The sequence below is a fragment of the Pimephales promelas genome, chromosome 9 (genome assembly GCF_988280905.1).
Source record: "Pimephales promelas chromosome 9, fPimPro1.hap1.1, whole genome shotgun sequence".
NCBI classification, from domain to species: Eukaryota; Metazoa; Chordata; class Actinopteri; order Cypriniformes; family Leuciscidae; genus Pimephales; species Pimephales promelas.
In genome coordinates, this window is record NC_142777.1 from 4,223,625 (window position 1) to 4,251,331 (window position 27,707).

The following is a 27,707-nucleotide window of genomic DNA, read 5'->3' on the forward strand; positions in this document are numbered from 1 at the left end:
ACACACAGTAATATACATTTTAAAACATTATTTATTCCTGTGATGTAAAGCTCAATTTTCAACATCATTACTCCAATCACATGATCCATCAGAAATCATTATAATATGCTGATTTGATGCTTAAGAAACATTTCTTATAATAATGTTAAACAGTTGTACTGCTTTATATTTTTGTGGAAACTGTGATTTTTTCAGGATAATTTCATTAACATAAAGTTCAAAAGAACAGCATGTATTATAAATATACATTTTTCATATATTTATTAATTTCATAAATGTATGTACTGTCTTTTTTTATCAAATTAATGTGTCTTTGCCAAATTAATTTTTTTATCTTACTTATTCCAAACTTTTAAATGGCCGTGTATCATGATTTCCAATAATAATAATAAAATAAGCAGCTATATATAGGCTTTATCAACACTGCCTTTATGTATTTTAATCAGATGAGAAATGACCTTTAAGTTAATTTATGTTTTAAGTGCTCTCTCAAAAGACTTAACGATTAATACCGTATGTTCTTTCTGAAACATTTTTTTTTTTTATCTGCTCTCTCACAGTTACATTTTGGTGTGACGTTTGTGATTTTATGAAATGTTATGTGAAATTACATATAGAAATGTCATTTTTGGTTTTCATGAATGTGAAAGAAAAGTGATATGTTGTATTTTACTGTTAGCTAAACATCACATTCACATTTTCTAAACGGAATCCTCTTCTTCTTTTTTTTAAAGATTTCAAATGAAAATGTATTTTGAATATATTGAGTTCTCTAAAAACTTAAAAGCAATAAGGACAATGGCTGTGTTTAAGGATTAAGGCACTTAATCTGGACTGAAGGAATCAGTCTAAAGGAGAATTCTTGTTAACCCTAAAACTGTATTCTGGACAAATGTGGGCAAAATAGTTTTGATTTATTTAAAAAAAAAATGTCTCTTGATCTGAGCGGTACAACACTTGGCTACTTTTCATAAGTTTGCCTCCAGAACACACAATTTTTTTTGACTCAATTCTACAATGCTAAGTGGGTCAAAAAAACAACAAAAAACTCTTTAATCTTGTATTTGGGTCAAAAATGGGCACCCATAGAAATGAATGGGAAAAATTGTAATTTTTAGATCATTCTAAAATAAGCCAAAATAAGACACCAGGTGACAGCAAAGTCACTTTAGATTTAGGTTTTGGCTCTAAGAACTTTTTGGAATGATATTTTAATGTAGTTAAAAAAATTAAAAAATAAAACATAGAAATAAGCATAATTTACATAGAAAATATGGTACTTTTTGAAGAAAATAAATTCAAAAATACCCCCAAAATAAAAATAAAACCACTATAAATGGATAGACAAAACTTTATCGAAGACAGTGACATAAACATTTATATTAAATAAAAATTAGGATCACACCTGAGTCCTCTGTGCCCACATTTGTCCACAATTACAGGATAAGGGCTATACGGTTAGAGGGCTACTGATTTTCTTTTGTTTTCTTTTCTTTAGCATTTAATTACACAACAAAACTGATGATGCCTACGAAACGCGCGGTCGTGTTTCTATTACTTACAATTTGTTTGAATGTATGTGATACCCCCTGGCAAGGGTAATATGGGCTATATGCACGCATAAGTTCCGCATTTGACGTAAGGATGCTCGTCCATTTCTGGTTGTGTAGATTAAAGCGGAGGAAAACCGGAGAAAACGGGATTATGGCAGAGTCTTCAATATTTACTGTCCTCCCGTCTTTGAAACGAAACGTACATACGTTTAGATGTAATTTTATATATAGTTATGTTTATTTAATATAATTTTAAAAAGAAGCATAAACACAACGAGGGGTGTCTGTTTTATCTGTTTTTGTGACTAACGTTTCATTAGTATAACCATGGAGTATAAAATTCAATATAAATTCTCGGTATTGCATTGGACTCTATGATCGGCGGAAGTTATCGAGCATCCCTAATGCTTCACCGGAAATAACGCCGTGCATAGAGCCCATTAATGTTGTATGCTTTGTATAATTTGTATACTGTTGTTTTCATTTGCAATAAAAAAATAAATAAATTAAAAAAAAAAAAATAGTGGCTACAGGACTCAGCTGAGCGGAAATGACGTCACGCGTGACGTTGCCTCAGCCCTTCGGTTCAGCATGGCGCCGCTGTTGGTCCCGCTGAAATGTGGCTTTCACATTCAAAGGCGTAAATTGTCCCTGTTGCTTCAGCAGAGCCGATCCGTCCACGCGTGGATCTGTCACGACCACCGAGTGGCGAACCAGCGGAAACAGCGGAGCACTTATCAGGTACATTCACCTCTGTCACACACACACAAGGGCAGTCCTCCTCAAACTTTACAAACACCCTGGAGCTCACAAAAGCAACCTTACACTATATAGCAACGCTACGTACAGTAAAAGTAGTGACTGTACACAGTTGTTGTGTTGTTTGCGTGGTGTTGTGACTAGCTGTTGTTGTTGTTGTTGTTAAGTAGGAAGTTGACGTGGTTCATCGTGACTAATGAAATTGTCCCTGTTCTGTTGTGTAAATGTGTTGTTGTAGGAGCTACAGTATCATTTCTGCTAGCTAGTATGGAGGTACTTGCAGGATATGCCTATAATGTCACATGACTAGTTCACTTTAGTTTGTAGATAAATTAGTTGGTTTCAACGTAACTTTTAGCTGTTGGTTTGGAGTTAACCCCTTTCAACCAGTAGGTCACATGATATATAAGTAACACACACAACATGTGTGCTTAGATAAGACTGAATCCCGCCCTCTGTTCAGCTCATATCAGAGTCACATGTGACAGACCCCATTTACGCCAAAAACACACTCCCCTTATAGTATTTTTTGCCAAAGATCTGTGATTTACTCACCCCCGTGTCATCCGAGATGTCCATGTCTTTCTTTCTTCAGTCGAAAAGAAATTAAGGTTTTTGATGAGAACATTCCAGGATTTTTCTCCATATAATGGACTTTAATGGGAATCAAACGGTTCAAGGTCCAAAAGACACTTTCAGTGAGTGCAAACTGCAAACTGTTCAAAGGGCTTTAAATGATTCCAGACGATGAATAAGGGTCTTATCAAGCGAAACGATCGCTCATTTAATAAATAACAAAGTTTAAGTTTTATAAGCTTAAATGCTCGCCTTCCTCTGTTCTTTGATGAGCGTTTGTGACTCTCCCGTTCGAACTCGTTTATCAAAATGAACAAATCATTTTCTGAGTCAATTCATTCATTTCGTTCGTTTATAATAGTACATTTCGTACATTTTTATGATAGTTTTTTTTTTTGACAGACAAATTTTTTCCTCACATTTGTTTTGCTTAATCTATTCATGGTCAATTTAATTCTAAAACTAAGTTTAAGGTCACACAAAAAAGTCACGTTACAGACAAACCATAGTTCAAAATAATAGCATTTATCTGAAATATAAAGCTTTTGTAATATTATACTCTACATTAGAAAGAAATTAAAGAAAGTAATACCCTACTTTTATTCCGCAAGGACACATTAAAGTAATCAAAAGTGACAGTAAATACATTTATAATGTTACGAAAGCTTTTTTTTATTTCGAATAAATCTACTTTGAACTTTCTATTCATCAAAGAATCCTGACTTCTTTTTTTAAACATTAATAATAATCAGAAATGTGTCTTAGGGGGTAAATCAGCATATTATTCCCTCAGGAAGATTTCATGTTTTCTTGCGTGGCCGGATGTTTCACTCATGAACAATAATCACGTTGTTTGAATTCACCAAAAACTGATATGCCGAAATCAAAAAGGGATTTACCATTAGCACCAGTCCGGGTCGAACCAGACAGTAGTGGATTCTGTCCCCAAATCAAACAATGATTTGTCCCAAAAGAAAAGAATAATTAATTCTCAATTTAGAGTTTTTGATTTGTATGGTCTGATCCTTGTGAGTGTGGGCTGTGATTGGATGATGACAGGTGTTGTGTTGCTGTTGTATCAGTCAGATCAGTGTAGTAGTCTATTTAATCGGGACAAGGGAGGTCCTCAGTACGGGACAAATAAATCAGGCCAAAAATACGGGACGTCCCGGCTAATTCTGTTTCTTGAGGTGCATTTAAAATGTTAGTATGATTTATTCATCAAAATCTGTCATAATTTAGAAATAAAAGGCCATTTTCTATACATCACTTCTATAAAGAACTTGCGTTGTCAGTTAGGAAGTCATGAATTTACCAAAAAGTACCAATAAACTGCGTAAACGATACGTCGAGTGTTAGCTGAGAAGGATTTGCTAGTATGATGTTCATCAGAATCAGTGTCCATATGTTTTATTAACAGTTCATGTTAGTATTGTGTATTTATTTACCATGCTAACTAGTTTCTGCCAGAGGTTTGTGTGTGTGAAACATGGGGGGATGAACATAAACAGTGCGTGAGCGACTTAATTAGATCCATGAGAAAAAGTGGCTCTCATTATTAGGGTTGGGTATCGTTTGAATTTGAACGATTCTGATTCCTTGTTTCGATTCCGGTTCCTAACGATTCTCAAATTCGATTCTTTTAAGAGGCAGGGTCAAAAAAGTTTAGCTAACCTTGCTAACCAACGGTCTTTCTGAAGGAAATACTCCTTCTGTCACAAATACTTGTCACAAATTTTGCATTTTGCCGAGATTTCGTTAATTTTTAGAAAAGTGAAGCCACACTTTGGATCGCCGACGTAAGCTACTCATGTTCGACTCGCGCGGTTATGCCAACACTTCCGGTAGACGCTTCTTCGTTGGTGTTGTTCAGCGGTTTCTTCTTCCGCTCGGCGGACTGTGAATATCGAAACTAGGAATTGAAATTTTAACTTTTGAACGATTCCGGGAAAAACGAAAAGTTAGTCCCGGTTCCAATCGATACTCGATTCTCGATACCCAACCCTACTCATTATAGCTAAACCAGTTGAGGACCACTGATAGCAGGCTGATGAGTGTGTGTGGAAAGAGACAGACATGTGTCAATGTTTGAACGAGGACCAATATGAGAGAAATCAGATATAGATAGGCGTACACAAAATAAACTATTACAACTTACATTTGCGAATGCACACGCAATAGTCCCAAACAACTCCGGTGTGTGTCATTCAGGTGTGTGTCATTCAGGTGTGTGTCATTCAGGTGTGTGTCATTCAGTGGGACTCAACACTTCACCACACCGGTTCGCTCACTTACATGTTTCGGGTTGAGCAGCATGATCCTGCTTAATCGATGATCCGTAAGTTTTATCGATTAAATGTATTATCGACAAATAATCGGTGGTCGATTAATCGTTGACAACCCTAGTTTAATTCTATTCCATTAACCAAATAAACAAAATAATGAATTTATCAAAATAGCATCATATGACCCCTTTAGTCAAAGTCGCCAGAGTCCTCCTGATGGTAAAAGGTTGTGTGTATTCAGTCGAAGAATGTACAGCCCTTCAATAGATAACTGACAGGTATTTAACTAATAAATAAGCTAAATATCTATATATTTTATGGCGCAAATCATATTTGTATCATATTTCACAAAGCTTGACACAGTTGCAACTTTCCCGAGAAATTTAATGTTTTTGGATAACTTTATTCAGGACTCAAAATGAAAGGTCCAATTACTAATCCACACCCAATCTTACCACTGATATTAGTGAATCGTAGTTCTTATTCCAGAGGATAGCCACGCTAGGGCTGGGCGATAAAACGATAACGATAATTATCGCAATATAATTTTTCTCGATAAAACGATATCAAGAGGTCGATAAATGTTCGATAATGTTTAATGCGTCAAAAGCGGAACGAAACTCATTTAAACCGCGCGCGCCACACGGAGCATTTATCCGCTCGGGTCAAAGTCTAAAATGGCAGTGCATTGAGCGGAGCGCGAGCTCACGCAGACGCGATCGTTTTGCTCACGAGATCCAGTGAGAAGCGCTTGAGTTCAGCGAAGAACATAAATGTCAAGTTTAAACCAGTTTAAAAGCAGATGAAACACCGCTGACAAAAAGGAGAAACACTGCGTGCAACGATACAGTCAGAATCTGAATTGATACTGAATCCATTTAGCCTACCATGGATTTACTGTGAGGTTAGCCTGGTAATATTAACTGCACCATGAAATGTGGGATATACATATTGAATTGTATAATATTACTAATGTAGACAATGTATTATTACTAATGGAATATAAATACAGTATTTAATAATGTATTCAACTTTTAGGCTATTGTTTTTCATACAAAAAATACAGAAACCATAAAGTTATGCCATAATAGTGAGGAGCTAAGTTAATAGGCTATACCTGGTTTTATCTGTGGTTATCATGATCTAAATGCATGATACTGAATGACCAATGGTTAATTTGAATACAACTCAAACAGTCAGAATATTACTTTTTACCAAATAAAAATGTGGTTGTTGCGTAAGAAAAAAAAAAACAGATGTTACTGTTTTTGTTAATGAACATAAATATAAATATAGCTGCAAGCAGCCATTACCGGGGCCAAGCGCAAGAAGCGGCAACATATGCCAAAATGGCAAGGAGTGGCAGACCAACTGCAGCAAGGAGCAATTACGGGCATTTTGAGAGAACTTTGGGCAAATGGCTAAAAAAATCACATAAACATTAACTTATAAGATGATTTAATGGGTTATCACTTTCGAACAATAGGTGGCGCAGTTACGAAATAGATGTGATGTGGTCAGAGGGAGGTGACAATGACACATGCAAAGTTTGGTGTCAAAATGTGAAGGCATTGCAGAGATAAAGCCTAAATAGTTATTTTGGCAGCATGCCTAAATTTTGATGCTGTGGTATACGAAAACGGTTTTGTCTATCATCGTGCAATTCATAACTTTTAGTCGGCACGGTCTGGAGATGATGCGATTAAATTTTCGTGAAAATCGGACAAACGGTCTAGGAGGAGTTCGAAAAAGAAGGCTTTTCAAAGAAATAAAGATGGCGGACAGGAAGTTTGGCTGATTATGCAAAACCTGATATCTATGTTTTCGGCATAACCCAAGGAATCTATTAAGATCAGTTTCATTGCAATAGGCAAATTTATTCAAAAGTTATTAGCGTTCTCAGAAATTAATTATAACTTTTGACCAACAGGTGGCGCTGTCTCAAAATCTTTTGAGTACCTTCAGGGCATGCTGCTTATGGCACACACTGAGTTTCGTAATGTTAGACCAAAGCATTTGTTTAGTATAGCATTGTATTTCACAAAACTGTATTGAAGTCAATGGGAATTTCACGTTTTGTTCTATTATAGCGCCACCAAGAGGCTCAGTCCCACAATTTTTTTTATGTGTCCTCAGAGTGACCCCATACATATGTGTGTCAATTTTGGTGCAAATATCTCAATTTACTTCCGAGTTATAAACATTTATATGAAAAAACACGTAAAAAATGACTGACACATGACTTTGTTTGAATTTTACTACCCCTTACTATCAATATTTACGCATTTGGGCATTACCGTATAGTTAACAAGCTATGATTCCGTGTTTCTGGCGGTGGTTTCGTCTCGATCGGAACAGCGGTTTTGAAGATATCGCCAAGTGTTTTTTTCGCGCTAAATCGCTACGCTACGCCATCTGTGAGACGAAACCCGACATATTTGGTATCGTTGGACTCGGCAACGATTCAGGACCTCAAAAATATGACTCCCGTGAAAATAAGTGTACCACACCCAAAGTTATAAGCGTTTGAATAAAACAATTCACCACTAGGTGGCGCTGTTTCGAAACTTCTCAGGCTCCTTCAGGGCATCGTACTGATGACCCATAACGAGTTTCGTAACAATTCGTTCATGCGTTCAAAAAATACAGCATTTTAGCACATAATTCAAAATGGCCGACAGCCAAAATGGCCGATCTGGGAAAATTGGATATCGGTCGACTCGGCATGACGCCCTGAATCTAACGAGACCAAGTTTTTGATTTTTGGAGAAACCGTTCAGAAGTTACGAGCAAAAATAGCCATTTTTCATATCTCCGGACCACTAGGTGGCGCTGCGCCGAAACGCAGCACGTAGCCTCAGGTCATGCTTGTGATAACACATACCAAGTTTGGTGTGAAAACGAGTAAGCGTTGCGGCGATACAACCTCACGTCTGTTTTCGCAAGCGCTACGTAAATTTTGTTTACGCGTTTATCAAAAACGGTTATTCGAATCATCTTGAATTCCATAACTTTTTGTCAACACTGCCTGGAGATGATCCGGTGCGATTTTGGTGAAAATCGGACAAACCGTCTAGGACGAGTTCGCAAAAGTAGGTTTTTTGGAAAATTCAAAATGGCGGCCGTTTTTTTATGACGGAAAATGACGTCATAGGGTGCGATCGAATCGGCATAAGCTCAGGAACAAGAGGAAAAAAGAATTTTGTTGATAGGCCTTACGGTTCAAAAGTTATTAGCATAATAAAAGTGAAACTTTGGACAGTTGGTGGCGCTAGAGGGAATGAGTTAGAGACACCAAAATTGGTGTATTTAAAGTTGGGACAGTCCTCTATCAGAATGTCAAACCAAAACAACTTTCCCGCAAACCGGTCTATGGGCTGCCATAGACGCCCAGTCGGAAGAAGAATAATAATAATAATAAATATAGCTGCAAGCAGCCATTACCGGGGCCAAGCGCAAAAAGCGGCAACATATGCCAAAATGGCAAGGAGTGGCAGACCAACTGCAGCAAGGAGCAATTAAGGGCATTTTGAGAGAACTTTGGGCAAATGGCTAAGAAAATCACATAAACATTAACTTATAAGACGATTTAATGGGTTATCACTTTCTAACAATAGGTGGCGCAGTTACGAAATAGATGTGATGTGGTCAGAGTGAGGTGACAATGACACATGCAAAGTTTGGTGTCAAAATGTGAAGGCATTGCAGAGATAAAGCCTAAATAGTAATTTTGGCAGCATGCCTAAATTTTGATGCTGTGGTATACGAAAACGGTTTTGTCTATCATCGTGCAATTCATAACTTTTATTCGGCACGGTCTGGAGATGATACGATTCAATTTTCGTGAAAATCGGACAAACGGTCTAGGAGGAGTTCGAAAAAGAAGGTTTTTCAAAGAAATAAAGATGGCGAACAGGACGTTTGTCTGATTATGGAAAACCTGATATCTATGTTTTCGGCATAACCGAAGGAATCTATTAAGATCAGTTTCATTGCAATAGGCAAATTTATTCAAAAGTTATTAGCGTTCTCAGAAATTAATTATAACTTTTGACCAACAGGTGGCGCTGTCTCAAAATCTTTTGAGTACCTTCAGGGCATGCTGCTTATGGCACACACTGAGTTTTGTAATATTACACCAATGCATTAGTTTAGTATAGCATTTTATTTCACAAAACTCTATTGAAGTCAATGGGAATTTCACGTTTTGTTCTATTATAGCGCCACCAAGAGGCTCAGTCCCACAATTTTTTTTATGTGTCCTCAGAGTGACCCCATACATATGTGTGTCAATTTTGGTGCAAATATCTCAATTCACTTCCGAGTTATAAACATTTATATGAAAAAACACGTAAAAAATGACTGACACATGACTTTGTTTGAATTTTACTACCCCTTACTATCAATATTTTCGCATTTGGGCATTAGCGTATAGTTAACAAGCTATGATTCCGTGTTTCTGGCGGTGGTTTCGTCTCGATCGGAACAGCGGTTTTAAAGATATCGCCAAGTGTTTTTTCCGCGCTAAATCGCTACGCTACACAAACCGTAAGACGAAACCCAGCATGTTTAGTATCGTTGGACTCGGCAACGATTCAGGAACTCAAAAAGATGACTCCCGTGAAAATAAGTGTACCACACCCAAAGTTATAAGCGTTTGAAAAAAGAAATTAACCACTAGGTGGCGCTGTTTCGAAACTTCTCAGGCTCCTTCAGGGCATCGTACTGATGACCCATACCGAGTTTCGTAACAATTCGTTTATGCGTTCAAAAAATACAGCATTTTAGCACATAATTCAAAATGGCCGACAGCCAAAATGGCCGATCTGGGAAAATTGCATATCAGTCGACTCGGCATGACGCCCTGAATCTAACGAGGTGAAGTTTATGATTTTTGGACAAACCGTTCAGAAGTTACGAGCAAAAATAGCCATTTTTCATATCTCCGGACCACTAGGTGGCGCTGCGCCGAAACGCTGCACGTAGCCTCAGGTCATGCTTGTGATGACACGTACCAAGTTTGGTCTGAATAGGATGAAGCGTTGCGGAGATACAGCCTCACGTCTGTTTTTGCAAGCGCTACGTAAAATTAGTTTGCGCGTTTATCGAAAACGGTTCTTCGAATCATCTTGAATTCCATAACTTTTTGTCAGCACTGCCTGGAGATGATCCGGTGCGATTTTGGTGAAAATCGGACAAACCGTCTAGGACGAGTTCGCAAAAGTAGGTTTTTTGGAAAATTCAAAATGGCGGCCGTTTTTTTATGACGGAAAATGACGTCATAGGGTGCGATCGAATCGGCATGAGCTCAGGAACAAGAAGAAAAAAGAATTTTGTTGATAGGCCTTACGGTTCAAAAGTTATTAGCATAATAAAAGTGAAACTTTGGACAGTTGGTGGCGCTAGAGGGAATGAGTTAGAGACACCAAAATTGGTGTATTTAAAGTTGGGACTGTCCTCTATCAGAATGTCAAACCAAAACAACTTTCCCGCAAACCGGTCTATGGGCTGCCATAGACGCCCAGTCGGAAGAAGAATAATAATAATAAATATAGCTGCAAGCAGCCATTACCGGGGCCAAGCGCAAGAAGCGGCAACATATGCCAAAATGGCAAGGAGTGGCAGACCAACTGCAGCAAGGAGCAATTAAGGGCAGTTTGAGAGAACTTTGGGCAAATGGCTAAGAAAATCACATAAACATTAACTTATAAGATGATTTAATGGGTTATCACTTTCGAACAATAGGTGGCGCAGTTACGAAATAGATGTGATGTGGTCAGAGTGAGGTGACAATGACACATGCAAAGTTTGGTGTCAAAATGTGAAGGCATTGCAGAGATAAAGCCTAAATAGTAATTTTGGCAGCATGCCTAAATTTTGATGCTGTGGTATACAAAAACGGTTTTGTCTATCATCGTGCAATTCATAACTTTTAGTCGGCACGGTCTGGAGATGATACTATTCAATTTTCGTGAAAATCGAACAAACGGTCTAGGAGGAGTTCGAAAAAGAAGGTTTTTCAAAGAAATAAAGATGGCAAACAGGACGTTTGTCTGATTATGGAAAACCTGATATCTATGTTTTCGGCATAACCGAAGGAATCTATTAAGATCAGTTTCATTGCAATAGGCAAATTTATTCAAAAGTTATTAGCGTTCTCAGAAATTAATTATAACTTTTGACCAACAGGTGGCGCTGTCTCAAAATCTTTTGAGTACCTTCAGGGCATGCTGCTTATGGCACACACTGAGTTTTGTAATATTACACCAATGCATTTGTTTAGTATAGCATTTTATTTCACAAAACTCTATTGAAGTCAATGGGAATTTCACGTTTTGTTCTATTATAGCGCCACCAAGAGGCTCAGTCCCACAATTTTTTTTATGTGTCCTCAGAGTGACCCCATACATATGTGTGTCAATTTTGGTGCAAATATCTCAATTCACTTCCGAGTTATAAACATTTATATGAAAAAACACATAAAAAATGACTGACACATGACTTTGTTTGAATTTTACTACCCCTTACTATCAATATTTTCGCATTTGGGCATTTGCATATAGTTAACAAGCTATGATTCCGTGTTTCTGGCAGTGGTTTCGTCTCGATCGGAACAGCGGTTTTGAAGATATCGCCAAGTGTTTTTTTCGCGCTAAATCGCTACGCTACACCAACCGTAACACGAAACCCAGCATGTTTAGTATCGTTTGACTCGGCAACGATTCAGGACCTCAAAAATATGACTCCCGTGAAAATAAGTGTACCACACCCAAAGTTATATGCGTTTGAATAAAACAATTCACCAATAGGTGGCGCTGTTTCGAAACTTCTCAGGCTCCTTCAGGGCATCGTACTGATGACCCATACCGAGTTTCGTAACAATTCGTTCATGCGTTCAAAAAATACAGCATTTTCGCACATAATTCAAAATGGCTGACAGCCAAAATGGCCGATCTGGGAAAATTGGATATCGGTCGACTCGGCATGACGCCCTGAATCTATCGAGACCAAGTTTTTGATTTTTGGAGAAACCGTTCAGAAGTTATGAGCAAAAATAGCCATTTTTTATATCTCCGGACCACTAGGTGGCGCTGCGCCGAAACGCTGCATGTAGCCTCAGATCATGCTTGTGATGACATGTACCAAGTTTGGTCTGAATAGGATGAAGCGTTGCGGAGATACAGCCTCACGTCTGTTTTCGCAAGCGCTACGTAAAATTAGTTTGCGCGTTTTTCGAAAACGGTTATTCGAATCATCTTGAATTCCATAACTTTTTGTCAGCACTGCCTGGAGATGATCCGGAGCGATTTTGGTGAAAATCGGACAAACCGTCTAGGACGAGTTCGCAAAAGTAGGTTTTTTAGAAAATTCAAAATGGCGGCCGTTTTTTTATGACGGAAAATGACGTCATAGGGTGCGATCGAATCGCCATGAGCTCAGGAACAAGAGGAAAAAAGAATTTTGTTGATAGGCCTTACGGTTCAAAAGTTATTAGCATAATAAAAGTGAAACTTTGGACAGTTGGTGGCGCTAGAGGGAATGAGTTAGAGACACCAAAATTGGTGTATTTAAAGTTGGGACTGTCCTCTATCAGAATGTCAAACCAAAACAACTTTCCCGCAAACCGGTCTATGGGCTGCCATAGACGCCCAGTCGGAAGAAGAATAATAATAATAATAATAATAAGAACCGGCACAGATACAATAGGTGCCTCCGCACCTTCGGTGCTTGGCCCCTAATAATAAGAACCGGCACAGATACAATAGGTGCCTCCGCACCTTCGGTGCTTGGCCCCTAATAAGAACCGGCACAGATACAATAGGTGCCTCCGCACCTTCGGTGCTTGGCCCCTAAATAGTAGTTTAAAAACACAATTAACACTCTGGTTTATACAACTTTCACTTAGTTGCAAAAATCTGCCTTTAAACTTGAAAAAAATACAGATTTGACATATATCGTGATAATTATCGATATCGACTGATATAAAAAAAAATATCGTGATAATTTTTTTGGGCCATATCGCCCAGCCCTAAGCCACGCCCCCAGATATCCTACCTCTGACAATTTTAGTACTTAGATCAGTGGTTGATTCCCCAGCCCCATAAAATCCATTATGAAATGTATTTAGACCCTCCAGATCCAGCCTCCTGTTTAGCTAGAAATAGGTGAATGAATAATAAAAAGTGAAAAACTAGATGTGCTTATGAGGTAAAGTAGATATACATTGTGAAATAAATCTTGTTGATTCCCATTTATTTTCATATAAATTCCATGAATATCATATTTCTTCTCTTTCCTTCAGCTGTCGAGTCAACGAAGCGCGTCATCAACATGGGCCAACGGCCGAGGTCAGAACAGCCGACAGATCTTAGAAGCAGTCAAAGTAAGTCTTCATTCAAATAGTGTATAATACAAGACATTGTGTTTGATTTTTCATGAAATTGATGCTTGCTTCATCTAACTAAAATGCTGGGGGGAAAGTGTTAATATGTGAGTTGGTCTGTTCCAGCATTTACATCTTCCAGAGAGACAGTGCTGGCACGGGAATGCAGGTGGAGGGCTCAATGCAGATCCCAAAAATGTGGTAAGGGCTTTTGTTTGTATGGCAGAGGGGTTTTTCACCCCAAATCATGGATGCGAATGCAATTTAATGTATTACATGGGATCTCAAAAACTCAACGTCTTCACGTTGGAAACAAAAAGGTTTGATTAAACTTCTGGCTGTCACAAAATCCTGTTCATTTTGTAAGTCAATTTCCATTTCCATTTTCAACACCAAATATAGGCAAATTCATGGACACCTAACAGGCATTAGGACGAACGTAAAGAGTTGCGGTATTTCTGATGATTTATTGGCGTGAAGTTTCGTCACAATGACAAACAGGAGAGAAACATTCAGGGATTTGAAATAAACTCCCTCCGACTCGCCAAATGCGGGTAAACGTGAACTTTGGCGGGAAACGCTGTCAAATCACGAGCTAATTTGATGTGTTTCCGTGTTCACTCACTTTCTTTGCTGGGGAAGTTCGTGTAAGCCAAATCTGCGTGGATTTAGCGCAAATACACAACTCGTGAGTCCTCATGATATATTAAATACAGCGTATTGCAGAATCTGCGCATTTCTGGCTTACTTGAACACACACGTCACTACGCAACAAATAACGGCGCGTTTGTTCACTTGCATTGAAGTAATAGTGAATATTAAAAAGCATTTTGTTAACAGAAAATACAAACGTCCTACATATACTGTGTACTGTATTGATCGGTCCACCTAAAACACATTTTTGGTAAACAAAAAAGTTTTGGTATTTTCGTTTTCGAAACTTGTTGGTTGGTCCGATCGATTGTGCAAGTGATTTTTCGAACGTAAAGTGAACGCATCCCGTTCCTGGATCCCGTTCTTCAGCCGGACTGAGTGTCAGAAGAGCGGCTGTGGGACTGAATTGGGGAAAAGTTAAACCAGGTTGAGAGATATATCCAGTCCTCGTTGCTATGAGTTGTCAGATTATGTAACAGCCTCATTTGTCTCTGTGACAGACCGTTATGCGAGTACAAACGTATTTTTTACATTTAAGTGCGAATGGTCAATAATTCTTTCATCTAAAACAAACTGAGCCTCTTCCTCTTATAGCTTTTTTTTATTTGATTTTTTTTATTCCTCTTAAACTATCGAGTGCATTTGCGTATGATTCGGTCATTTGGATATGGTGAAGTTCAGATTTTTCCTATTGTGTTCCATGTTTCCATACCAAAACTCACCATATTCACAGGTGTCTGTGCTTTAACAGCCTTATTTACACATCTAACAAATGTGATGAGCTAGAATGAGTGTGCTTGATGGGAGCTTTGTTTGTAATGTGGACAGTCTGGTTTGGGAGGTCTTGTTCCTCTTGCGGTGTAGATGGGTTGGTTAACTCTAAAACAAGAAGACTCTAAAACAGATTACAATTAATAGTATTACATCAGTTAATTTGTGACTGTCTATATGTACTGGTATTATCAAATGCTATATGAGTGTGTATATGCGGATAAATGTGTACATGCGGTAATGTTATATTTATGTATGTTATATTTGTGTATTTTAATTGTATATAAGTTTTAGTACGCTTATGGGCCCCAGGAAGACTAGCAACCACATTGTGGAAGCTAATGGGGATCCAAATAAATAAATAAAAAAATAAAATAAAAATAAAAAAAAAATAAATAAAAAAACTGATCACCGGCCGGGTTGATTGACAGCGGACTGAACTGAGCAGTCTTGTGAATCTCTGCTGCCCCCTCCTGCAGATGTTGATACAGCATCACATAATCATTCACAACCAGCACGTTCACACAGAAAATCACTAGCCTGACGTCCCGGGCCCATTGTGTTTTCCAGTCGGGCTACCCAAATGCCTAACCCGACAGGCTACCTGAAATAGTGTAATCAACTTCCTCCCTTTATTCACAGTATTGACTAGTTTTAAGGAAAAATATGACCGTGCAAGTTTTTGATCATGCTGATTTATCCACAGCCTGTTTTAAGAGAAACACAAAATAAAAAATTAAAGCTCCACTTTCACATCAATGCTTTACTTTGCTTGTCAGAGTGAACCCATGTGCTAACACACTATCTCTGTAAAGCTGCTTTGAAACAAACATCTGTATTGTAAAAAGCGCTTCCTAAATAAAGGTCACTTGACCATCATATGGTGTTTTATATGCTATAAAGAGCATTAAATAATTAGAGCATTTGCCTCAAAGTCTGGTATTTTTATTATTATTTATTGCTACACTTCAATAGACCATTTCACAAGATGTAAACAACACTGGCCCAGAAGCACTTCCTGTTTCAGTTTTTTTAACACTACATAAAAGCTGGGATAAAATACAACCAACAGAACATTTAAAACTGAATCAAAAAGTTAAACAAACATCTTTAAGATGTTTTCTTTACATGTGAAATAAAGAAAACAGTTACAAACTGAAACAGGAAGTGTTTCTGGACCAGTGTTGTTTACATCTTGTGAAATGGTCTATATGTGAATTATTAACTCTTTTAGCGTTGTCGGACTTTAATACAATTGCAAGTTCTGGCGTTTGTGGAAGACAACTGGTGCTTCCACCCCTTGTAAAGCAGTGCCGTCCTCACTTAAATTATTGGTGCTAAGTGACAGAGATTGAGTGCAGAGTGGAGAACATTGCCAACTGTGTGTGTGTGTGTGTGTTAAGAGGAACATTGATTTACGGCAGTATTTCCGTTCTACTCGGCCCAAAAAAACGGGTCAGGAATGCATGAAAAAAATGTTGATTGATGTTTTGACTCCCAACCAATTTTCTACATTAAAAATTGTCTTTTTATTTGGCCTAGTCAAATTAATTTCGGGCTTCCACAATCTGAAGAGTGCCTACCCCAAGGGCTACCAGCGATTTTGAAGTTTTGCGAGTTCAAGAGTATTACAGAAAATGCTTGGGATGTTGAGATACATTTTGTTTTGGCCTGCACACGCATGTTTTAAAGTCCTTAAAGGAGTAGTTCACTTTTGAAAACTTTTGCTGATAATTTACTCACCCCCATGTCAACCAAGATGTCCATGTCTTTCTTTCTTCAGTCGAAAAGAAATTAAGGTTTTTGTTGAAAACATTCCAGGATTTTTCTCCATATAATGGACTTCAATGGGAACCAAACGGTTCAAGGTCCAAAAGACAGTTTCAGTGCAAACTGTTCAAAGGGCTTTAAACGACACCAGACGCTGAATAAGGGTCTTATCAAGTGAAACGATCGCTCATTTAATAAATAAATAACAAATTTTATGTTTTATAAGCTCAAATGGTTGCCTTGCTCTGTTCTGTGATGAGCTTTTGTGACTCTACTGTTCGAACTCGTTCATCAAAATGAACAAATCTTTTTCCGTGTCATTTGGTTGATTCAACGAACTAAATGAAAGAGACTCGGAAAAAGATTTGTTCATTTTGATGAACGAGTTTGAACAGTAGAGTCACAAAAGCTCATCACAGAACAGAGCAAGGTGACCATTTGAGCTGATAAAACTTAACTTTTGTTATTTTATTTTTATTATTATTAAATGAGCGATCGTTTCGCTTGATAAAGACCCTTATTCAGCGTCTGGAATCGTTTAAAGCCATTTGAACAGTTTGCACTGAAACTGTCTTTTGGATCTTGAACTGTTTGGTTCCCATTGAAGTCCATTATATGGAGAAAAATAATGGAATGTTTTCATCAAAAACCTTAATTTCGACTTTTCGACTGAAGAAAGAAAGACATGGATGCTCAGCTGCTCATCTGAGGTGATGCGTGTTGCAGTAGCGTGACATGTAACATGACATATAGCCTATATAACACGCTCTCGCATTTATTTTTAAGCATTTTTGGGAGGAGTAAAATTTACATACTGTATGTGGTTTCAACAACCAGATGCATTTACTCTGCGGCCCAGACCTCCTCCTGAAGTGGTTTGAGCGATCGTATACAAATCCGTCTCGATTGCGTTTCGGAGGGCATTTATACCCGTCCTTTTCATGATCAGATAACAGAAAACGAATGAAGTGACCAGGTGTAAACAGCCCCAAAAGGAGGCAAGGGTTTAGTTACATTCAAGCTATTTTAAGGCATGAAGACATTCTTTAATGGAAAAAACTTTTAAATGTCATTTTGGTGATCAAAGATGAGTTTTAAAGGATAAAATGATTGACTACGAGGGATTTTAAGAGAATGAAAACTAGAATATGCAACCTTTTTCTTCCAGATTTATGGTTTTAAAACTGGGAAACCCTTTAAAAAACTTTTCTTTTTTTTTTCCAGCTGAAGGAAGTGAACACAGCGAAGATCCTCTCAGCCATGTTGACGTATGTTTGGCCCAAAGACAGACCCGACCTCCGTGCTCGAGTGGCCATAGCACTGAGTCTGCTCGCTGGAGCCAAGGTGCGTTCATTTATCACCTAATACCTCATTGTCTACAATTTACATTTCAGTTTACATTCAGGCTGTTTTGATATGTTGTGCCTTAGGTGTGTAATGGCACACTTAAAATTACGGTTGACAGGGCTGAAGTCACGGTTCGGCTTGCTTTCAGTACAGCAGGGGTTAGAAACAAAACATTATATTTATTAAACGTTTGTTTACTGAACACACTCTGGCTAGTAGGGCTGTATTCAACCAAAGAAATCCTTAGTCGACCAAAGTCGAGTCCTGCTCAACGATTAGTCGACTAAAAAAAAAAAAAAAAAAACGTGATGTTTTGATTTAACATTTTTTAAACAATTGTCATTGAGCATTTATAAAACAACAACGAAAAAACATCACAAATAAATAAAACTATAATAATAATACAATTCTTTGAAAATTAAGTGATTTTTTAACTGCAAAAAGTGAAGAGCTCTGTCCTAGGTCTATAGTAACAGTCACAATCGCGCACCTGACCACACCACACGCTGCAAAAAAATATAACTGCTATCTGCCACATAATGAAAAATCCCAACAAAAGCTCTCGTTTATACAGACTTTATATTCTTCTTTACTTTCAAAGCTATGGGTTAACTTTAGTCCTGACGATCAAGGCGTTTTAAACAACACACAGAAAACCCAAATAACTTAAAAACAATCCTAATAATAGGCTGTAGGACCGCGTATAGGTTTATTTTCGTTTTGTTGCATTATTTAGGCTATTTTCAAATGCGTCAAGTGTACAAATAAAAACGAAAACATTAAGAAAACACAATCTATTGAGTCAGCATGATATAGCCGTTAAAAGGCTGCTCACGTCTTTTGCGCGCTCAAGTTCGATTTCAAATGTAGGCGCGCGACTTGCGCGCTCATAATGGAGCAACGCGATCGCCTCCCTCCACAGTCTTGTCGTCTTTGTTTTAAAATGCAGCCAGACAAAAGATTTAGATTTCCTGGACATTTGTCGACTAAAGCCAAAACAAGCAGCGGTCCAACTGAATGAATACAGCATCCCTTACCGAGCGCGAGCAGCAGCGCAGCCGGCCACACGTGCGGTTCCCGAGTGTATTATGTGTGTTCGCTAAACTGTGGCGCAGTTACAAAAATAGCCTAAATTAAAGCATTTTAAAGTTGGGGACAAAACATAGGCTAATTATATTTAGAATACAGTAATAAATAACTGCTTATAAAGGAATAAATATCAAGGAGTAAATCATTGAAAAATTCCTTCTATTGGTAAAAAAAAAAAAAAAATGCAACTGGTCGACCAATAAGAATGTCAGTCGACCACGACGGCATCGACCGATTAGTCGACTAAACGACTAAAGTTGACAGCCCTACTGGCTAGACATTAAAAAGTCTGTCGATACTGCTGGAACTGGCAGATTTTAAGTGCCACATTTTAGCAAACTGTAGTCATAATTAATAATAAATAATTGTTGCGGTCCGTCTCAGTGAAGCTTATTGGAGATGATCCTTTATGCTAAATGGAAGACATCAACATTTTGTAATTTACTAGAGTAATTTTATAAACATGTGCAACTAAAATGTCTACTTAAATTTCAAATAACTTTTGTGGAAATAAAATCTCACCATATGGGGGAAATGTTCCAAAGTTTAAAATTGTTATTCAGCGTAATGAATAACACCAGACTTTTATTTTGCCATTGCAGCTTTAAATAAATAAAAAATACCAAGTTAAAAAAATAATTGTTTTCTTGGCATTTTCTAATATGTGTTGGCTGTGTCAGTATTAATATTATTTACAATGTAGTTTATTTTTGTTCTTTTTTAAGTATTTAAATAACCAGGGGACTTTTGTCCTGAAAATGTAGTTTGTAAGAGATCATTCAGTGTAACAGTATCTAGAAGCCTTTCTGAAGTCTCATACAAAACACATAGTCATTCGACAGTCTGTGACATCATCAAACCGCACCTTGATGTCTTGAAGAGTTTATGGTTCTTTAATATTTGATAATTCCACCTTTGCATGGTGTGCTAGCTCAAAAATCATTCAGTGAAATGCTAAAAAACACTTATTGTTAGATTTTTTTGAAAAAATAAGTAGATGTTGTGAATAACGGTGATTAACTTCACTGTTTGATATGGGTGGCACGTTGATGGCCTGCAATATAAGCTGGAGTAGAAGTTTTGCCATTCAGTGCAATGCAAAAAAGTGTCATCCATTAAGTTGAATGACAGGCTCACTGTATAAATATCAATTTAGCAGCTTGTTTATATTACAGATGAATGTTTAGTTCTTACAAATATGTGCTAAATGCATTTTTGTATTGTTTAAGATGCCCACGAACAGAGAGAGTTGAAAGGGACATGCCAAAATACCAAAAGTAAAAAATACCCAGTAGCTGGGGTGGCACTCTTGGCTGTCAATATTTTTAGCATTCACATTAGCTGGGAAAAAATCACTCTGAAAGTGATTCCATGATATCTTTTTGTCTGTGCCGTTATAGTTGTGGTACTTTTTTTCTTTCTATATCTTAATCATTATCATTATTGTAATCATACGTTGGTGTGAACAGGCCTTTAGCAAGGAAAAGAGAAAGGTATTATTTAGCATTGCGATTGTCAGAATAACAGCTTACCAATATTTTTGAACAGAGTTCCCCCTCACTTAGGCTTGTCCACACAGGTATTTTTATAACCGTGACTTTTGAAACAGCCAACGAGCGATAAATATAACCAACAACATGTAAGTTATTGAGTTTATAATTCTCGATGACCAGCCGCTGGCACAACTGAAATATCGTTTATTTAACAAAATAAAAAAAAAAGTTTATTGATCTTCACATATAAAGAGATTATTTTCTTATATTATTCACATATAATCTTTTTCGATCCCTAGATTTATTTGTTACACTTTATATATATATATATATATATATATATATACACAGTGGTGTGAATAAGTGTTTGCCCCCATTCTAAAGTTGCCTAAAAAGAGGAATAAAAAATCATCTTTTGGATATTGATCTTAATGCCTTAATTAGAAAAATGAGGAAAACTCCAACCTTTAAGGACTCAAATTTTCCTTGTGAATGAATAATGTGTCATAAATAAATAAATGTTTTTCCTTAAAAGACAGTGTGCATAAGTCATTGCCCCCCTATGTTAAATTCCCATAGAGTCAGGCAGATTTTTATTTTTAAAAGCCAGTTATTTCATGGATCCAGGATAATATGCATCCTGATAAAGTTCCCTTGGCCTTTGGGATTAAAATATCCCCACATCATCACACACCTTCCACCACACCTAGAGATTGGCATGGGGTACTTTCCATAAGATCATCTTTCAATGCAAATCAAACCAGCTATTAGGCTAACTGAAGTAAAACCATGCCAATCTCTAGGTGTGGTGGAAGGTGTGTGATGATGTGGGGATATTTTATTTTTAAAGGCCAAGGGAACTTTATCAGGATGCATATTATCCTGGATCCATGAAATAACTGGCTTTTAAAAAAAATAAAAATCTGCCTGCCTGAATTTAACATAGGGGTGTCCTGACTTATGCACCCTGTATTTTAAGTCAAGTCACATTTATTTATATAGCACTTTTCACAATACAGATTGTATCAAAGCAGCTTCACAGTGATAACATGAAAGTATTTTTTTAAGGAAAAACATTTATTTATTTATGATACATTATTCATTCACAAAGAAAAGTTGTGTCCTGAAAGGTTGGAGTTTTCCTCATTTTTCTAATTAAGGCATTAAGATCAATATCCAAAAGATGATTTTTTTATTCCTCTTTTTAGGCAACTTTAGCATGGGGGCAAACACTTATTCACACCACTGTATATATATATATATATATATAGTTATTTTGTAAATCTAAAATACCTTTTTCAGTTTACAGTGTGTGGCTGCATTAAGTTCTTTTTCACTTAAGATAAATAATATATTGCTGTGAAATGTAATTCATATAACAAAAATACTCTAGTTCACTGTATGTATTTGTTCATGTTTAATTGAGGGATGAGTCTGAAGCACATCGTAATAATTCTATCAATTCATACAGCGCTAGTATGAATTGCAGCTGGATAGATACTGTACACACTCAGGTATCGGAATCGGTATCGGGAAGAGAAAAAGGGTATCGGAACATCTCTATAATATATGACAATTTAACTCCGTTATCAAATCAGTTGATGTTTCAGTGGTTTTGTCCATTCCTCTGTACGACTGTCTCTATATGACTTATGTTGAATATCTGTCCGCTGTTCAACTGGCTTTATGCCCAGCTGCACTACTTCCTGAACTTAAGCCAGCTCCTGGTTTCCTGTCTGCCATTATTGGCCGAAATTGATTAATTCAGGTGTGTCTGATTATTGTTGCCGTGACTACTGAGGTCAGGCACACCTGGATTAATCAATTTGACCAATAATGGCAGACAGGAAACAAGGAGCTGGCTTAAGTTCAGGAAGTAGTGCAGCTGTGCATCAAGTCCATTTAACTACACAATAAGATAATACCAATTTAGCTCAACCAATTAGCAAGCAATACTTCATTTTGTTCAGTCAGTGGGGTAAAAAAAAAAGGTTGCATTAGCAATTAAAGAAAAAACACAAGCAAAACATGGTCAGGTCAAAGTGTCGGAATAATTTTTGGATAAATTTTGCATAAATTTGACTGGTAATCCATATATAAAGAATAATAGTATAAAGAATTAAGTAATATTAATTCTTATTTATATAAGTATAAAGAATATTTGGCTTTAGTATGTCAGTTTACTTTTATTTTGCCCTCCTCACTTACATAAATGAAGTATAGTGTCCTGCACCCACTAGTAAAATAACTTATATCTGGTGTCTGAATAATTTTTGGTTTGACCGTATATCAGTATTTTTGCCTTATAGTTATTTAGGAATTGGGGTAGAAAATAAATAATGCAAAACAAAATGTCATCTTCAGGGTAAAGTACGACCAGGACGGTGGCGTGACGTTCGCCTTTGAGATTCATTATTGTGTGGCGTCGACGTTTGCCGTTCACCTGAAATGAGTCATATACAATAAAAAAGGGGTGAGCAGAAGTGTGGCTTAATTCGAGGCAAATGTCGTCCGGCTAATGTGCTGCTGTTTGTTGGCGCGATCCTGCAGCTTTCTGCCAGCTTTTAATTAGCTTTAATAACCATTTCAATTCTATTAGTGGATGCATCAAGGTAGTCTGCAGAGGACACACACACACACACACACTGTTAATGCAGGGCTGAGCTTCTGCACTCAGAACACAGAACAACATTTGGTGTGCTCACATCAACCTTTGCTTTTTTCTGCTTGTCCTCCAGATAACCAATGTGATGGTGCCCTTCATGTTTAAATATGCGGTGGACGACCTGAACCAGATGTCGGGACACATGTTGAACCTGAGCGATGCGCCAAACACAGTGGCCACCATGGCAACGACTATTCTGATTGGCTGTAAGTTCTGCCTGCTCCTGTTTGGCAGGTGTTTGACTTCCTTTTGGGAAGGGTGCTGCATATTAAATGCCATCTGACCTTTACTGCAAACTTTGTGTCAATGTTGCTTTTTAGATTCATCGTAATGCGTTTTGTAATGCATGCGCCTGCTCTCGGTTCTAATGCAATTTTTAATCTGGTCTCCTGACCAGAAAGAGTCCGATAACAATACTTCAATTTTTGTTACTTGCCAAACATTTGCCTGTCACTCTTTTACCACAAAATGTGGTCTATCATTTGAAATACGCTAGTATCCGCTTGACGTTATTAGCCACTTTACACGGCGGCTCGCGCTAACGTTGACCGAGATTAATGTGCTGTTATTAGCCGCATATCCAAGTGTTCGAGTGGAACACTTTCCTGCAGAATGTTTAAAGGATTAGTTCACTTTTGAAAAAACTTTTGCTGATAATTTACTCACCCCCATGTCATCCAAGATGTCCATGTCTTTCTTTCCTCAGTCGAAAAGAAATTTAGGTTTTTGATGAAAACATTCCAGGATTTTTCTCCATATAACAGTTTTAGATGCAGCTTCAAATGTCTTTAAACGACACCAGACGATGAATAAGGGTCTTATCATGCGAAACGATCGGTTATTTCAAAACTTATTCCAAAAATGTAACTTTTCTAAGGACAAATGCTAGCCTTGCTCTATTCTGTGAGGCGCGTTTGTAACGTCACGTAATACGTAATTACGTTCAAAAGGTCACGGGCGACGTAGCCGGAAGTACAGAATCAAAATCGTCCGACATCGTTGTTTTACCTTTTAATTCCTTTTTTGTAAACGGCGTTTGAGTTAGTTTTCACGTTCAACCTATGCATTCAACTTGTAAACACTGATTCTGTACTTTCGGCTACGTCGCCCGTGACCTTTTGAACGTAATTATGTAATACGTGACGTTGCAAACGCGCCTCACAGAATAGAGCAAGGCTAGCATTTGTCCTTAGAAAAGATACATTTTTGGAATAAGTTTTGAAATAACCGATCGTTTCGCATGATAAGACCCTTATTCATCGTCTGATATCGTTTAAAGACATTTGAAGCTGCATCTGAAACTGTTATTAACTGTCTTTTGGACCCTGAACCATCCGGTTCCCATTGAAGTCCATTATATGGAGAAAAATCCTGGAATGTTTTCATCAAAAACCTAAATTTCTTTTCGACTGAGGAAAGAAAGACATGGACATCTTGGATGACATGGGGGTGAGTAAATTATCAGCAAAAGTTTTTTCAAAAGTGAACTAATCCTTTAACTTGACTTGCATTTCTGCAATACTATTATCAAGTAGGCCTATTTTATTTTGGTTGGCAGTCTAATAAATAATGAAGTGGTAGCAGTAACTGCACCTGTTTCTGAATATTCCTTTAAATTGAGTACATAATGAATAAACAAAAATCACAAACATGATCATTGTAATCAAAACTATTTTATAAACGCAATTTCATAATATTTATACTTTGCTGTAGATTAAAAAATAAATTAATAAATTATTTTGTTATATGCCACTTTGGAACTCGGACCATAAAGGAAAAACCTTTTTTCATGCAAAATACAAACAAATACATTATAGCTCGAATCAGTGTTGTAGTACTCGAGACTCGGACTCGTCTCGGACTCGGTCTCGAGACCATATTTTAATGGTCTTGGTCTTGTCATGGACTCGTGTCCATTTGGACTCGGAATTGACTCGTACTCGAACATTTTTTTTTTTAGGACTCGGAATTATTCCCGAGTCCACTCGAGTTCAATTCAAAATATTTTTCATGATTATTAATGTATGTTAATAAATTATTTCTTTAAATTGATTGACACGCCCAGTGATTGGTGATTTTCTAGTGCGCAACTGCGCATGACAAATTGTAATAAAATTACTTTTAACACCACCTACTATGTGGCCTTTTTACCCTAAACTGATCATATTTTTTAAACTCTAAGTAAATTCAGTAAAATAAAAAAAGGATTTCTCTAAGTAAATAAAAGTAAATTAGCTAATCAACCCTCACTGGTCTCGGTCTCGACTCGGACTCGACCGTCTCTGGTCTCGGACTCGACTCGAACTCGACTCTCTATGGACTCGGACTCGACTCTCTCTGGTCTCGGTGTCGACTCGGACTCGAGTGAGGTGGTCTCTACTACAACACTGGCTCGAATATAAGTTTAAAAACAGCGCCACATTATAATTAAAGTCCCCCTGTAGTGAAAATCAAGTTTATAATGTTGTTTTTATGTCTGTGTGATGTTTTTAATATGCTTTAAGACAAACCATGTGTAAATTCATAAGTGGACAGCATTGCTGAGTATTTCCTCCTTAAAAAGAGACAGTCTCAAAAACACGCTTTGAAATCGCTGGTGTTTCTGACGTCACAATGAACGTGTGATCGTCAACCAGTGGATCTCTGAGTGAGTGAGTGGAAGCGGGGCTCATTTGCATATTCATAGAACCGCGCATACTAAATGAGGCAAGGGTGTTGAGTTAAATTCAATATATATAAGACTATGTATTTTATATATTTCTCAAGGAAAAAATGCTTAAAGGTGGCATATGTAATAATTGAGGTAACAATATACGAAAAATGAGCTACACGCATCAAAAGAATGAGAAGAAATAAGTGCAAAGATGTAATTAAAAAACGGACAAGTTATAGTGCTGCCGAGATATTAACCTGAATTAGCATGCTAAATTACTAGCCCCGGCCCGGCAGGTATCGTAATACCAGTTCCGGCCATGGGAGGCGGTATGCGGACGGGCAACGTTAGCACCAGCCAAACTGCAATAGACGAGTGAGTCGCGCTCGCGCCAGCTTGTGTGTGTACTTGAACCTGATGTCAGTCGTGTGGAAATACAGCCCACTACTACATTTCAGTTCAGGGAAGAGTTCAAAAAATGATTGGTCGACATTATGCATGAGGAATACATTTTGGTAAGTTGTAGCATACTGTATCTTTCAACAGAGTTCATGTTCTTTTTCAAGCTAGTAGAGACGATCGGTTCACGTGCGTTAGGGATCTGTAGTGTAACATGTACAAGCGCCAAAACGGTATTTATTCTTTGAATTGCGTAATATAATTGACAGAATCTGAGAGCTTAACTAACCTGCTTGCTAAGTGTCAATTGCGTGTGTCTCACGGTGAATTCACGGCGCTAGCTTGATCAACATCAGCGAATGCTGTCTGTCAAATTAATTCACTAAAAGTGTAATATGAACAAAACGAATACCATAAACTTCAAATAATTGCCCAAGCTTTTATTTTCCCATACCGTCGAAATGCACCAGCTTGTTTTTGAGATCTATGAGGCGGTCTTCATCATTTAGTGTTGAGATTCATAGTGTTTAGTTTAGTTCACTCTAGTGTTTAGTTCATTGAGTCTCTGATCTCTAAAAATCTCCAAATGTTCCACGTGAAACTGCGGTCTTCCAACCTTTTACTATCATGTCAAATGATTTGAATAACATGCGCGATGGTAGGAGCACAAGTCATTTTCTGGAGGTATACTGCCCCCATCTGTTATGGAATATGGAGTAGGATTTGATTTATGATGTTAGATGGCACCTTTAAATGTAATTTTGGTGATCAAAGATGAGTTTTAACGCATACATTGATTGACTACAGTAAATTAAACTTATCATCATGAAATCCCGCCAAAAAGAAAGAAAACTTCAGACCTTATAAAAAAAAATAGACAAATTGATTTGTGACATCAACATGCATTTATCATTCTTACAATCACCAAATTGGATTCTGTTCTGTTCAATTGGATTCAACAGTTCTCCTCACGAAACGAAATTCATTTCAAACACAAATTTGTTAAACAGTATAGGGCTGTGTGATTTGAGCATGCACGATTTCTAAATCGCTTCATTACACGATTTTTTCAGTGCTACCGACTCCAACCTCCCAGTATGCTCTCTTAACCAATCAGAATGCAGCGCCTAAATTGATTGCGAGAACAGATCAGACTGGGTGGGTACCAGAGGTTAAGGTAGCACGAGTGCATGGAAATATTAGCGCAAAGTGGCTTGCCTCACCAGTTTCTTTCTCTGGGAAGGTAAGGGGATATCATTACCTAATCGGTTTACAAGAAGTAAAGTCATTTAGTCATTCTCCATTCAGCG

At 37.5% G+C, this 27,707-nt stretch overlaps 1 protein-coding gene across 1 annotated transcript in view; it reads left to right on the forward strand.

Annotated features, from left to right (window-relative positions):
- Positions 1 to 2,088: 2,088 nt before the first annotated feature.
- The window catches only part of abcb7 (ATP binding cassette subfamily B member 7), a 79,742-nt gene continuing 54,123 nt past the window's right edge, over positions 2,089 to 27,707 (forward strand). The window contains exons 1-5 of the mRNA XM_039694181.2: positions 2,089 to 2,294; positions 13,476 to 13,556; positions 13,683 to 13,757; positions 17,976 to 18,095; positions 23,419 to 23,551. Coding sequence (XP_039550115.2) covers positions 2,145 to 2,294; positions 13,476 to 13,556; positions 13,683 to 13,757; positions 17,976 to 18,095; positions 23,419 to 23,551 — 559 coding nt within the window. The 5' untranslated portion in view covers positions 2,089 to 2,144. The remainder of the gene's footprint in view (positions 2,295 to 13,475; positions 13,557 to 13,682; positions 13,758 to 17,975; positions 18,096 to 23,418; positions 23,552 to 27,707) is intronic.